This window comes from Sapajus apella, unplaced genomic scaffold (assembly GCF_009761245.1).
Source record: "Sapajus apella isolate SASKATOON/1434 unplaced genomic scaffold, GSC_monkey_1.0 scaffold132, whole genome shotgun sequence".
Classification (NCBI taxonomy): Eukaryota; Metazoa; Chordata; class Mammalia; order Primates; family Cebidae; genus Sapajus; species Sapajus apella.
Genome location: NW_022437072.1, coordinates 933,517 through 947,098, shown reverse-complemented (window position 1 = coordinate 947,098; position 13,582 = coordinate 933,517). Strand labels below are relative to the sequence as shown.

The window sequence follows — 13,582 nt, the reverse complement described above, 5'->3', positions numbered from 1 at the left end:
AACAGTTGCATGTGGAAGTATCTGCTCTTCATTCCTTTGGGAGCAGAAATACATCCATAACATGCTAAATTAAAAAAGGAGTTATCAGGGCTGCCAACCTTACAGTAGAGGTTGAGTGGTAGTATATTACTCCTACACACATAAGAGAAAAAAAAAATCAACAGACAGCTGACTAGACTGGGAAAAAAGAGGCAAAAATTATTTTATGGTTTCTAGCCTGGGTGGCTCATGAAACACAATTACAAGTGAAGAGCAGGCTTGAGGGACAGGAAAATGGATTCAGATTTGGACAGATACTGAGTTTGAGATGTCTGCAGATTTTGCCATACCTTCAAAACCTTAACAATATGTTAAAGTTAACTTTCAGAAATGTACTAGGTAAGTTTGTTTACTGCTTCAATTTCATATATGCAGAAAACTTGGAAATCATGTATGAAGGAATGATATATAAATTCATCTTCTGTACATGCACATATGAAAAAGCAGTAGCTGTTAATAAATTGGCTTCATTAACAGAAGAACTTGTAAAAAGTTAAATGATGATAGTTTTATGTCATCATCAGATGTTACAAAGAGACAGTTTATTCCAATTATTTCCATAATTTTCATTTTTTTTTTCACCCAATTTATAGAATAAAAACGCTTTTGGCAGTTGATTCTTTCAAAAGTGAAATATCTGTATTGTGAATGCTGTCATTAATTCATTTCAAAAGTTCCATTATTGAAAGGGAAATTAATTGTGAATACAGTAAGTATGTAAATACAAATTTTGGTGGAATGTAATATCATTAAATTAAGAAACTGGTGGAGTGGAACTGTACTTTTAATTGGTATGGTCCATACATAATACATATGAGTGCCAAAACAAACTGTGCTGGTCTATTAATAAAAACAGAAGCTATAAACATTTGCTTCCAGCCAAGATAGAGTAATTGGGACTGGGTTCACTTTTCTTGCAACAAACCAATAACCCCAACTTTTATTTTATTACAAGAAACTAGAAAACGAGAGCACACTAAACCTAAAGTAAGCACGTGACAGGAAGTAATAAAGATCAGAGTTGAAATTAATGGAACGGAAAAGAGAAAAAAATGGTGAAAATAAATGAAACTAAGAGCTGTTTTTTTGGGAAGATCAATAGAATCACTCTAGCAAGACTGATCAGAAAAAAAAGAGATGTTCCTATATTTCAGTATAGGAATAAGAGAGGTGACATCACTAAAGATTCCACAGATGTTACAAAGATAATAATATTATGGACAACTTTATGGCAATACATTTGACAATTTAGAATGAAATCTGCACATTTCTTTAAAGACACAAATTACCAAAGCTCACTTAAGAAATAGATAACCAGTATATGCCCTGTATTTATTAAAGAAATGGAAATTGTAGTTTAAAATTTTCCTGCAAAGAAATTCTCACCAAGGTGACCTCACTGGTAAATTCTATCAATTATACAATATTATAAATAATACCACTTCTACGCAAACTCTTCCGAAATAATTGGAGAGGAAGGAATGCTTCCCAATTCATTCTCTGAGGACCAGCATTATTCTGACACCAAAACCAGACAAAGATATTACCAGAAAAAATCACAGACCTATATCCATCATTAACTTAAATGTACAAATTTTAAACCATTTTAGCAAATTGAATTTAATAATTCATTAAGAGAACAATACATCATGACTAAGCGGAATTTATCTCAGGAATTTAGGATTGGTTTAACATTCAAAAATCAGTGTAATGCACCATATTAATAAGCCAAAAAAAAGAAACATGATTATGTCGATAGATGGAAAAGGCATTTAACAAAATCTAACATCTATTAAGAATTACAAAGTGTTAGATTTTATCCTGCTTCTCAGCAAATAAGTTGGCTTGAGAGTTTTATAGATGTTAGCAGACAACTTTTGGTTTAGAGATAAGGGTTGTATCATTCAGCATAGTAGGCAGCAGGAGATTCATTTTCACATTGGTTCCCTTTTCCTCTGAGTTCGTGAGGATGGAGGTGGACCCTGGTGGATGCTGCACACATAGTGAGGCTGTATTATAGCTGAGGAACTCTGAGCTAGAGAGTTAATGTCACAATGGGGCTGGTGGCAAACCTGCTCAACTTTTGTCTTTAAGGACACATTATTATCTTGGACAGCAAATCAGTCTTCCCTCTACCTTGGAGAAAGGCACTATTTCTGTCTTCCAAGTCTGTTTACTATATGAACATCCTTGAAAAGATGGTTCAGAGCAAAGCTGGTAATTCCTTGCAGAAGATGTACAGAAATAAGAGACACCTATTGAGAAAATTCTTCCAACAATATTCACCCTTCCTTTCTACACTAAATAGCCATTCCCTCAGCCATTCTGCTCAATATGACCTGAGCAACAGGGTTGGTATTTGTCTCTTTATAGTGTTTACAGTAAAAAACAGATGGCTTTCTTGGATTTTTGTATTGACATTTCCTCTTGGCTCAAAGGGTTAATCCAGGTACGGGGCAGAATGTATTAGAGACTCCACCTTGTTATGCAAGGAGGAAGAGTAATTCCGTCATCTATTACAGCTCTGACCCATGAGTTAGGGCAGATTTGAATGGCTTTTGGGTCCAACGTGGTGTTTCCTTAACATGAAGGTCTATTATGACTGCTCCTAAGGTACATTTCACCTTGTTTTGAAGAGAGAGGGATAATGCCTGGCTTTCACACAAATCTTGGGAGGCACATGTTGCCCCTGGAAGCAAGTGCTGCTTGCAATTGTTACAGCCCCCAAAATGCGACCAACTAAGTTTAGGGGTACAAGGTAACAGTGCCTGTGATTTAGGGCTCCCCCTTGAAATAATTGGGCCTAGTCCTTGTTTAAGGAGATACTACTGAGGGCTGTCAATCCAGTTTTTCCTATTTGGTCGCATCATTAGCTAAATGGAACTTATCTGTACCATGGAATGACAGAGGGGTTGTAAAAGACATCTGGGAGTGTTTTTTTGCAGGGTGCGGAAGCTGGGGTCATTCTTGGAGCTTCTGATAGACTTATTGGTAGGAGTAGGGGAATGACAAATTGTCAAAACCGTCTGTTGGAAGATAGCATTCAGCATACTATCAGTCAGTTAAATTTGACCCACTGACAACAGTTTGGGAGAGCTCCATGAGTCTTTTTCTTGGGGATCCAGGTTGATTTTTAAGACAGCTATTTTTGAAATTCGTTTCCGAATCAGAACTACTTTATAGACTGATCAGTATAATACAGATGTTGATAAATAAATATTTCAAAGCATTTTAATGTTAACACCCCTTTCACTTTGGAACATTATTCTAGTTTAGATGACAAATCATGTGATCATTTTTTCTTAAAGACCCAGTTCACTTATCCATGACAGTTTTTTGTTTGTTTTTTTAACCCGTGCAGGTAGTAATGATCTCTCTTGCTTCCAAACTTCCAGAACATGTTCTATGTATGATTCATATGTAATTTACGCATGCTGTACAGTTTTTGCATTGTATATGGTTGTCTCCTACCAGATGGTGACAGTTTTAAGTATTGTGGCAATAGTTTATTAATTTCTGTCCTTGCCAGGGCCTAGTACCATGCTTGGCACACAAAAGGTACTTGGCAAATACCGTTTTTAAAACCTTCCTCCCCCTCAACTTTTTATTTAATATATATTATTTGGGGAGTCTGTATTAAGTGATTCTTTGTGTTTAGTTTTTGATACAATTATATACCTCACAAGAATTTTGTAACTTGGATGAAACAGGTATACATGAGGAAAGTGAGGCTCAAATAAATTGTGTTCTTTCTCAAGGTTAAGAACTTTACAACAGTTCTGGGATCAGAACGTAGGTCTCTGGAATCATTGCTTATTTCTCTTTCCATTATACCATGCTGTATTAGATATTTACTATATATAAGGAGATAGATGCTAAATTGAGTACAGTACTGTGTTTTCCTTGCATGAAGAGATGTGTTTGTGTTTAATGTGAGATTATTTAAACAGTGTCACTACTTGAAATTCTACCTGTGCAGAAGGCTTTGAGGCACTTTTATTCAGTGTATTTTTTCTTTATTGTTGTGGTATAATATGTAGAATGTTTTAATGTTTGGCCTGTTTTTTGATTGCCAATTGAATTAACCAGTGTTAACAATTGACTGAGTTCCAGTAGAAATAACCAGTGTTAACAGTTGACTGAGTTCTAATAGAAGTAGCCAGTGTTAACAGTTGCATTAACATTCTCCCATGCCCTTCCTGACACTGATAGAAACATAGGTTTACATTTACATGTTTTTCCCCCTAATTTGATATATGTGAATGTCTATTATTCTTAACTTTTTGCCAGATATTCAGATTTTTTCTGGTTCCCCTCCACTACAAACCATGTAGTAACTTTCTTTGTACGTATATCTTTAATACCAGAGTGGACACTTAAGAGATGTTTGCTGAATGGAGCAAACTAAGACACAGAATGGCATGAATGCCCGGTCACATTGTTAGTTTACCCAACTGGTTTTTCTTTTTTAACCACTTTTTTTTAAGAAGGTAGTCTAAAGGCTTCTCTAGCTTTCGCTTGAAAATAATCTGAAAAATCAGAAAGTGCCCAGACTTTGGAACCTGATGTGGGTTTTAATTAGTTTTCTGGCACATACTAGCTGTAGTGAATGAATATAGGCAAGTTGATTAATATCCAAAAACTCTTATGTTAAATTCTTACCTTGCAGAGATTAGAGAAAATACATTTAAAGCACTTTACATAGAGGACATAAAATACTTTGGTAAATATGTGATTAATACTGACTAACAGTTGGGGGACCCTTAAAGTGTGCCGGGCACAGAATTAAATGTATCTCCTACATTATCTCATTAATTCCTCAAAACAGCTCTATGAGTGTGAGGAATGGAGAAGTTCAATGGTTATATTGCTGTTAAATGTAGAAGCCAAGATTCAAACTCTGGCAGTTTGAAGGCCAAGCTCTTAACCAATACACAATTACTACAGTACACTAGAGCAGAGTTTCTCAACCTTGGCACTGTTGATATTTGTTGTCAGAGGTTGTCCTGTGCAACGTAGGATATCTATCAGCATCCTTGGCCTCTACCCAACAGATGCTAGTAGCAACCCCCTTACCCCTCACACCAGTGATAATAATGACAATAAAAAAAGTCTATCATTGCCAAATGTCCCCTGGGGGGCAAAATCACCCTAGTTGAGAACCACTGTCCTAGAGGAATATATGGGAGGGGAGGAGATGTGACTCTGAAATAGTTGAAAATATACAGTTGGAATTTAGGATAAGGATCAGAACTAAAGATGTGATTTGAAAGTTACCGTTAAGTGGTAGTTATTTATTTTTTTAGAAAAAAAAGTGTACAGTAAGGAAAAAAAAATACAGGGCTAATGGCAGAGCTGGAGAAATAGAACAGTTGAGTGAAAGGTGGCTAGAGGAGCCAGAGATTGAGAGAGACAGAAGGAACAGTCACAGAGTGGTGATTCAATGAAAATGTTGAAACTCTTTAAATTATAAATATAGTCTCATTGTAAATAATTGGGATCTATTAAAGGAAGTAATGAGATTTGGCTGTGAGCTTTATTAGTTTTACCATTTTGTTTTGTCCTGTCTTGCATTTCCTTTAGTTAATATTTTATTTCATATTGAAGGAAAAAATGAATGATTCTATTTTCTAAAGAAAATAATTTATTATTTCAGGTTGCCGAGGAGCCCAGGTTGAAGAAATATGGAGTTTAGAGCCGGAGAATTTTGAAAAATTAAAGTAAGTTTAATTTTAGTTGTATTAACAATAATAATAATATGTTTATACTTTAGCAAACTTAAAAAGGATATTCACTTTTTAAAATTTTACTTGGATTACTCTAGGCTGAATACATTATGTCCTTTAAGTATCTTCAATCCTGTGAGATAGATATTATTATTCTCATTTTATAACCAATAGCCTGAGGCTGATAGGTACCCTGCAAGGGAGTCAGACCTAAGTCTCTGTAATTCCGTATCCACAAAGTACTGGTTGGTTGATTTTACAAAATTCACTTATATATCAATAGTGTTAGAACATGGAACACACTTTAACATAAAAAGCAAGAATAATAGGTCAATATACAAAAGCATATTTAATAGATATTTATAGTAATCCCGAACTTGCCTGTACACCATCACACTGCTTTTGGGAAAGCTGTAGTTCAAGTTTCAAATGTTGATGGCAGAAACAGCTTTTCTCCTTCCCTCATCATTCTGGCCAGAATCACCTCTCTTAGCTTCTCCTTACCCCTGACCACCATACCCTCAGATATTGACCCTGTGTCTTCAAATGGAGGGCTAGAGGAAATTTCACTGGTGGGAGACTTGGAGTCTTGGAATAGGGTCAAGGAATAATCTTAAAAGGGAAAACAGGGACTTAAGGATATGCCAACTGTTGTTAGTAGCAAGAAGGAGATACGTAGTTTGCTTCCCACCTTCCTCTTTCTGATAAAAACAGTAATCACTGTAGATGAAATGAGATCATTTATAGCTAAGATCATGGAAGGTTTATTAAAAATGCATCATTTGAACTGTCTTTAAAAAGATAGGAGCCAGGCATGGTGTCATATGCCTCTAGTTGTAGCTACTTGGGCAACATAGTGAGACCCTGTGTCTAAAATAAAATAATGTTGAATCAAATAAAAAGATAGGAAAGTTTGTTTTATTTTTTTGAAACAGAGTCTCACTCTGTTGCCTAGGCTGGAGTGCCATGGTGTGATGTTGGCTCACTGCAACCTCTGCCTCTCGGGTTCAAGTGATTCTTCTGCTTCATCCTCCCAGGTAGCTGGGATTACAGGCACAGATCGCCATGCCTGTCCAATTTTTTGTTTTGTTTTGTTTTTGTTTTTTTTAGTAGAGACGTGGTTTCACTATGTTTTCCAGGCTGGTCTCGAACTCCTGGCCTCAAGTAATCTGCCTGCCTTGGCCTCCGAAAGTCTGGAATTACAGATGTGAGCCACCATGCCCAGCCCTGAGGATAGGAAATGTTTTTTTGTGCAGTGGGAGGCAGTTGTGATAGATAGACTAGAAGGAATTTTAAAATAGTGATTTAATATTTTGTGCTCAAAAACAGTTCGTTAGGAAAGTGGATGATTTCATTATGTATGAGATGATAGCATCCATTCATATTGCAATATGAGGATTGTTCATGAATCCAATAATATATGAAGGTTACTTCCTGTATTTAATATAGGTAATATATGCTATCAGCCATTTATCTGTAAACATCTTACATGAGCTTTATTTATATATTTTGGAGTTCAGCCAGCTTCTAGTTTTACTATGTTCTTTTTTTTTAAGTGACGTGATATCAAGTAGAAATGAATAGTCTACAGATTTGAGAATAAACCTTTCACTATAATTTTATTTTAACTGATATAATCTTAAGTTGTATTAGCGTCTTCTAAGGCAACAGCCTAGTGACTATGAGTGGCAATAGCGATCTTTTAAACTTTTCTCAGATTTAATTAATTTACTTCGTTTGCATTCTATTTGTTAAATAACTGACTAAAGTGTATTACAAAAGAAGCAGGGTTTGATGTCACTAATTCATATTTTATTTTGTAGGCCAGTTCATGGGTTAATTTTTCTTTTCAAGTGGCAGCCAGGAGAAGAACCGGCAGGCTCTGTGGTTCAGGACTCCCGACTCGACACGATATTTTTTGCTAAGCAGGTATGGTCCTTGGATACTCTGAAAAGTCTCAAGAGCAGCCCTTTTTATAAACAGGACTCTAGTCTACTATTATTTGCTTCTAGTGTAGTAGTCCTCAAACCCTTACACTTAAAAATTATTGACATTCTCACTTACACTCTTAAAATTTACTGACATCCTGAAAGAGCTTTTGTTCCTGGGATTATCTATCTATATTTGCCATATTAGACATCAAAACTGAAACATTTAATAATATTTAGGCCTGGTGTGGTGGCTTATACCTGTAATTCCAGCACTTTGGGAAGCCAAGGTAGGAGGATCCCTTGAGCCCAGGAATTTTTTTTTTTTGAGACAGTCTTGCTCTGTTGCCCAGGCTGGAGTGCAATGGTGTGAGGCTCACGGCAACCTCCGCCTCCCGGGTTCAAGCGATTCTCCTGCCTCAGCCTCCCGAGTAGCTGGGATTACAGGCACTTGCTACCACACCCAGCTAATTTTTGTATTTTTAGTAGAGGCAGGGTTTCACCATGTTGGCCAGTATGGTCTTGAACTCCTGACCTCCGATGATCTGCCTGCTTCAGCCTCCCAAAGTGCTGGGATTACAGGCATGAGTCACTGTGCCTGTCTGAGCCCAGGAATTTGACACTAGCCTGGGTGGCATGAGGAGACCCGGCTCTATAAAACAAAAACAAGGCCAGGCATGGTGGCTCATGCCTGTAATCCCCAGCACTCTGGGAGGCTGAGGCCGGGAGATTACGAGGTTAAGAGAGCTACAACATTTTGGCCAACGTGGTGAAACTCCGTCTCTACTAAAAATACAATAATTAGCTGGGAGTAGTGGCAAGTGCCTGTAGTCCCAGCTACTGGGGAGGCTGAGGAAGGAGAATTGCTTGAACCCAGGAGGCAGAGATTGCAGTGAGCCGAGATGGCGCCACTGCACTCCAGCCTGGCGACACAGTAAGACTCTGTCTCAAAACAAAACAAAAAAATAAATTAGCCACATGGTGGTGGCATGCCTGTGGTCCGAGCTACTGGGGAAACTTAGATGGGAGGACTGCATGAACCCAGACTATGGAGGCTGCAGTGAGCTATGTTCACACTACTGTGTACTCCAGCCTGGGAGACAGAGCTTGACCCTATCTCAAAAGAATAAAAAGAAAAAAAGAATTATCAATAGGTTTAAAAGTAATAATCAATAAACTTGTTACATGTTAGCATAAATAACATTTTTTAATGAAAAATAACTATAGTTACCAAAAAATTAGCTTGAAATGTTTTACATTTTCGCAAATCTTTTGAATGTCTGCCTTAATAGCACAGCTGGACTCTCCTATCTGCTTCTTCATTCAGTCTGTTGCGGTGTTTTTGTTTTGTTCCGCTTTTGGTTGAAATACATGCAAAAAGTTCAGTCTCACACATGTGTAGTTGGAAAAGGAGAAGTATTATCTTTTTCAGGTAAATATATTTTTTGACAACATGTCAAAACATCAAAAGTATTGCTTTCTCATAGGTTAGTTGTAATGTGAAATTTGTACTTTGTTGTGGTAAAATCCTTTGGATTATCTTGCCCTTCAATGAATCTTTTATTCCTGCATGATTTTGTAACATTGTCTGTTTACTGATGTATGAGTATCTTCTAAGTGTTGATGCATTAGATATGATATCATCTATATTATCAGAGAAGTTACCCATAGCAAACCTTTTAAGCTCACAGTGGCAGATCTAAGTTTTACAGAATTCTAATTTTTAACTTTTCACTTGAAAATTCAAATTTTATCAACAACAACAGATACCATTAGGTGTTTGTTCACAAAGCAACAGGCTGATTTAACTCATTTTTAAGAAAACGTCTGCCATATATCCTCGTCTGGAAAACCACGTTTGTCTCTCATTTATTCTTTCAAGCAAAAATGATGTTCCAAGGAAAAAAGCTACCAATTTAGCTTACGAATCACTTGCCGAAATACTTTCTTCAAGATAACTAGCATATCTCAGTATATGACAGTAGTTCTTTATTTGTACTTCCTATTTCATTCCATGGAATATTAAAGACTTGTACTCCAAGGTGAAAATTTGATAAAAATAACTTTTACTGCTTTATCAAAGATGATTTTTAGTAAAACTCGCTTTTTGTTTTGTTTCTTTTTTTAAACTCTTATGTATGTCAGTGAAATAGTTTCATGCCACTGCCTAGATTCATGCTAAAATACTAGCAGTTTTACACACTGTTGCTTTTGTGCCAGCAGGGCAGATGGAAAAGAAGAGGAAAAGGCAAAAACTGTCTTAGAATTATAGTGGAAACCATTTTGAGCTCACAGACCCCTTGAAAAAGGTCTTAGGGATTCTTAGAGCTCCTTAGATAATACCTTCATTGCATTTGTTTGAAAATTACACATATTTCTGAGACCCAAAAAGTTGCTTAGAATAATCTGATTAACCTTTAGAAATGTGGGGAATAAAACTGTGTATTCTCATGACTGCATTTTAGATAAAGCCTTTACGACTCAGTAACTCGTTTTCCTTTTTCTTTTATTTTATTGCTGCTTTCTGTTTTCCGCTAACTTTTTTGAATTGAGCATTCTTACAGAAATTAGAACTTCTTGCTTTTACTTTAAGGAAAATAGGAATTTTTAATTGTGTAGTTAAAAATGTGTAATTTTTTAAAAAGCGGAATTTAACGTTACAGAAATATAAATATAGTCATGAAAGTGAATATTCTTGTAATCCCATACCCATTTCTACTAACCCTTTAACAGTTTGACTCGTCCATTTAACCAACAGGTAATCACTGAGCACCTACTTTGCCAGGCATTGTTTTAGGTACTAGGTATGTAATAGTTAACAAGAGACGCGTGTTCAACAACTATAATGATATTATTAATGCAAGCAGTAACCAGCATTTGCTCTTGCCGTGTGCCAGATACTGTAATTTAGATACATTTAGTCTTTGCAACAACCCTGTCAGGTGGTTATCTTCATTTCACAGATGAAGAAATTGAGGCCTAGAAAAAGCATTTGCCTGAGATCACACAGATAATATGTAGTGGATCCAGAACTTAAGTTCAGGTATAAAACCCAGGTTTGTGATTCCATAGGTCATACTTCCTTCCCCATTATTTTCTATTCATATGCTAACATGTTTTCCTTATAATTTTGTTTGCTAAAATTGGATTATTATGCAGAATATTTTGTTTTTTTCACTTAGTAGTGAAAGTTTGACTTTGTTTCATTTCAGCACACATAATAAATATTAGTTAACATTTATTGAAGGCTTACTAAGTACTTTTTTAGTACTTTTATATATGTTTAAAATTTAAATATATATCAGTTATAAATTTATATATAAATTTAGTAATTATTGCTTATATATTATATAAATATATACATTGTTATATTTAATATTTAAAATTATTAATCTGATTCCCTACAGCAGTTATCTGGTTTGGTAGTTTCCTCATCATTTTACAGATGTGGAAACAACAGTTCTAGAGAGGATAAGAAACTTGATCATGTTACGTAGCTAGTCAGTGGCAGAGCTGGCAAACCCAGGCACTGTGGCTCTGAAGTCTGTACTGTTAACCTTATCACAGCACTGCCTCCTTTAGTGTTCTAGGTATAAATATCCTATAATTTAATTAATTAATCTTTGGTAGTCAACCATTTTGAGTTTCTTTTTTTTTTGGGGACGGAGTTTCGCTCTTGTTACCCAGGCTGGAGTGCAATGGCGCGATCTTGGCTCACCGCAACCTCCGCCTCCCGGGTTCAGGCAGTTCTCCTGCCTCAGCTTCCTGAGTAGCTGGGATTACAGGCACGCGCCACCACGCCCAGCTAATGTTTTATATTTTTAGTAGAGACGGGGTTTCACCGTGTTGACCAGCATGGTCTTGATCTCTTGACCTCGTGATCCACCCACCTCGACCTCCCAAAGTGCTGGGATTACAGGCTTGAGCCATCACGCCTGGCCCCCATTTTGAGTTTCTAATTATTTCTCTAAATAATCAGGTTGGGTTCGGTGGCTCATGTTTGTAATCCTAGCACTTTGGAAGGCTGAGGTAGGAGGGAGGTTGAAGCTGCAGTGAGCTATGGTCTTGCCACTGCTCTTCCGCCTGGACAGCAGAGCAAGACCTGTCTCAAAAACAAAAACAAACAAAAAAAACCAAATAGTCCATTTATTTAGTATTTGTATACTTACGTATCATTACACATATAGTAACTGTAATTTTAAATCCACAGTTGTTTGTGAATTTTAAGATCTAGGTAGTAGAGAAAAGCTAGGGGACAGATAAGTTTAAAAGTCTGACAGGTGACTTTTCTCCCTATTAAAAATGTTTTTGTTTTTTCAATGTATGTAAGTGTATATGCCACTATAAAAATTTGAACATTATAGAGCAGATGCTGTAGAAAATAAAAGTGCCTTATAATCTCTGCTTTAGATATAACCATTGAAAACCATTCATATTTTTACAGACATTTTCCATGTATGTTGATGTATATTTGTGTTAGGTTATTCTTGCATGGCTATAAAGAAATACTTGAGACTAGATAATTTATAAAGAAAAGGTTTAATTGACCCATAGTTCTGCACTGCAGGCTTCATAGGAAGCCTGGTGCCGGTCTCTGCTCGGCTTCTACGGAGGCCTCAGGAAGCTTTTACTCATGGCGGTAGGCAAAGGAGGAACAGACATCTCACATGGCTGAGCTGTAGTGAGAGAGAAAGAGAGAGTGGGGGACACACTTTTAAATGACCAGATTTTGTGGGAACATCAAGGGGATGGACCAAGCCATTCAAACGGGATCCACCCCCATGATCCAAACACCTCCCACCAGGCCTCACCTCCAGCACTGGGGATTACATTTCAACATGAGGTTTCCGCAGTGACAAATTTACAAACTGTATCAGTATTTAATTGTGTTTCTTCCACACTAAACTGTAAACCTGGGAGTTATGGATTTTGTTTTTATATTCAGTTCCTGGCACATAGTGGGTGTCCAATAAATGCAGACTGCACTGTTCATCTCTAAGAATATGAAAGAGTGCTAGAATTTACTAACACTAGGATACTAGTGATGTCTGCTTTATAGAGACCTAGCTATTTTAAGGTATAAGTACTCTATAAAGAAAGAAAAAAATGATAGTGGAGTATGAATTTATAATTTCCGGAGTCCCTTGATATTTTTTAGTTCAATGTTACATTTGTCTCTTATTCTAATATTTTATTTGTATTATTCCAGATGTGTCTATGAAAATGTCAATTAGTGATTCCTCATAATATCATTCTTTTGGTACTTTATTTTGCTAACAATTTGTGATAAACTGACAGGTCAATAATTTCCCATTAATATCTGTCAGTCTTTTTAGTATATGCCTCCTATAAGTCTATGCTAGGAGACTTATATATTGCTTAAATATGTAATAGTTGATTTTATATTTCAAGGGCTTACAGTAATAATTTCCAATCCAGGATTTCTGGAGTATTTTCAGAAATTTAAAAAGTTTAATGAAATTGTATTTATTTGATAAGGGTATACTGATTAACTAAATAGCATTTATACTGGAATTACCTCAATATAGAGAGGTAACAGTGTCTATTTTGTGCTGATCATACACTCTAATTCAGGGGGGCTGTATGTGTGTGTGTCTGTGTATCATTGCTTAATAAAATATTGAGGAAAGAAATATATCCTAGTAATTGCAATTTGTATATAAGGATCCAGAAATAACATTTTGGTAGTTGTTCACCACAAAATATTGTCTTATTATCATTTCACTGATGAGAGAGCTGAGGTGTGATTTACTTGCTTAAAATCATGCTGCAGTGGTACTGGATTTATGTGACTCCATCTGTTCCACCTTTCAGGAAAGAATGATTGAGTACCAACAATGTGCCAGATACTGTGGTGCTTGGAGAATG

The 13,582-nt window shown here is 36.2% G+C and overlaps 1 protein-coding gene and 1 non-coding gene across 13 annotated transcripts in view; both read left to right on the top strand.

Annotated features, from left to right (window-relative positions):
- The window catches only part of UCHL5 (ubiquitin C-terminal hydrolase L5), a 47,838-nt gene that overhangs the window by 2,596 nt on the left and 31,660 nt on the right, over positions 1–13,582 (top strand). For 10 of the 12 annotated variants that reach the window (XR_004264158.1, XR_004264157.1, XR_004264156.1 and 7 more), the window contains exons 2-3: positions 5,696–5,759; positions 7,589–7,694. Coding sequence is in view for 5 of the 12 variants with exons in the window: in XM_032262896.1 (XP_032118787.1) it covers positions 5,696–5,759; positions 7,589–7,694 (170 nt within the window). In the remaining 7 variants the exon portion in view is untranslated. The remainder of the gene's footprint in view (positions 1–5,695; positions 5,760–7,588; positions 7,695–13,582) is intronic. The other 2 variants (XM_032262898.1, XM_032262899.1) reach the window with 1 other exon arrangement.
- LOC116539758 lies at positions 6–140 on the top strand. The gene has a single exon (XR_004264172.1). It is a non-coding gene; the product is annotated as a small nucleolar RNA U109 (small nucleolar RNA).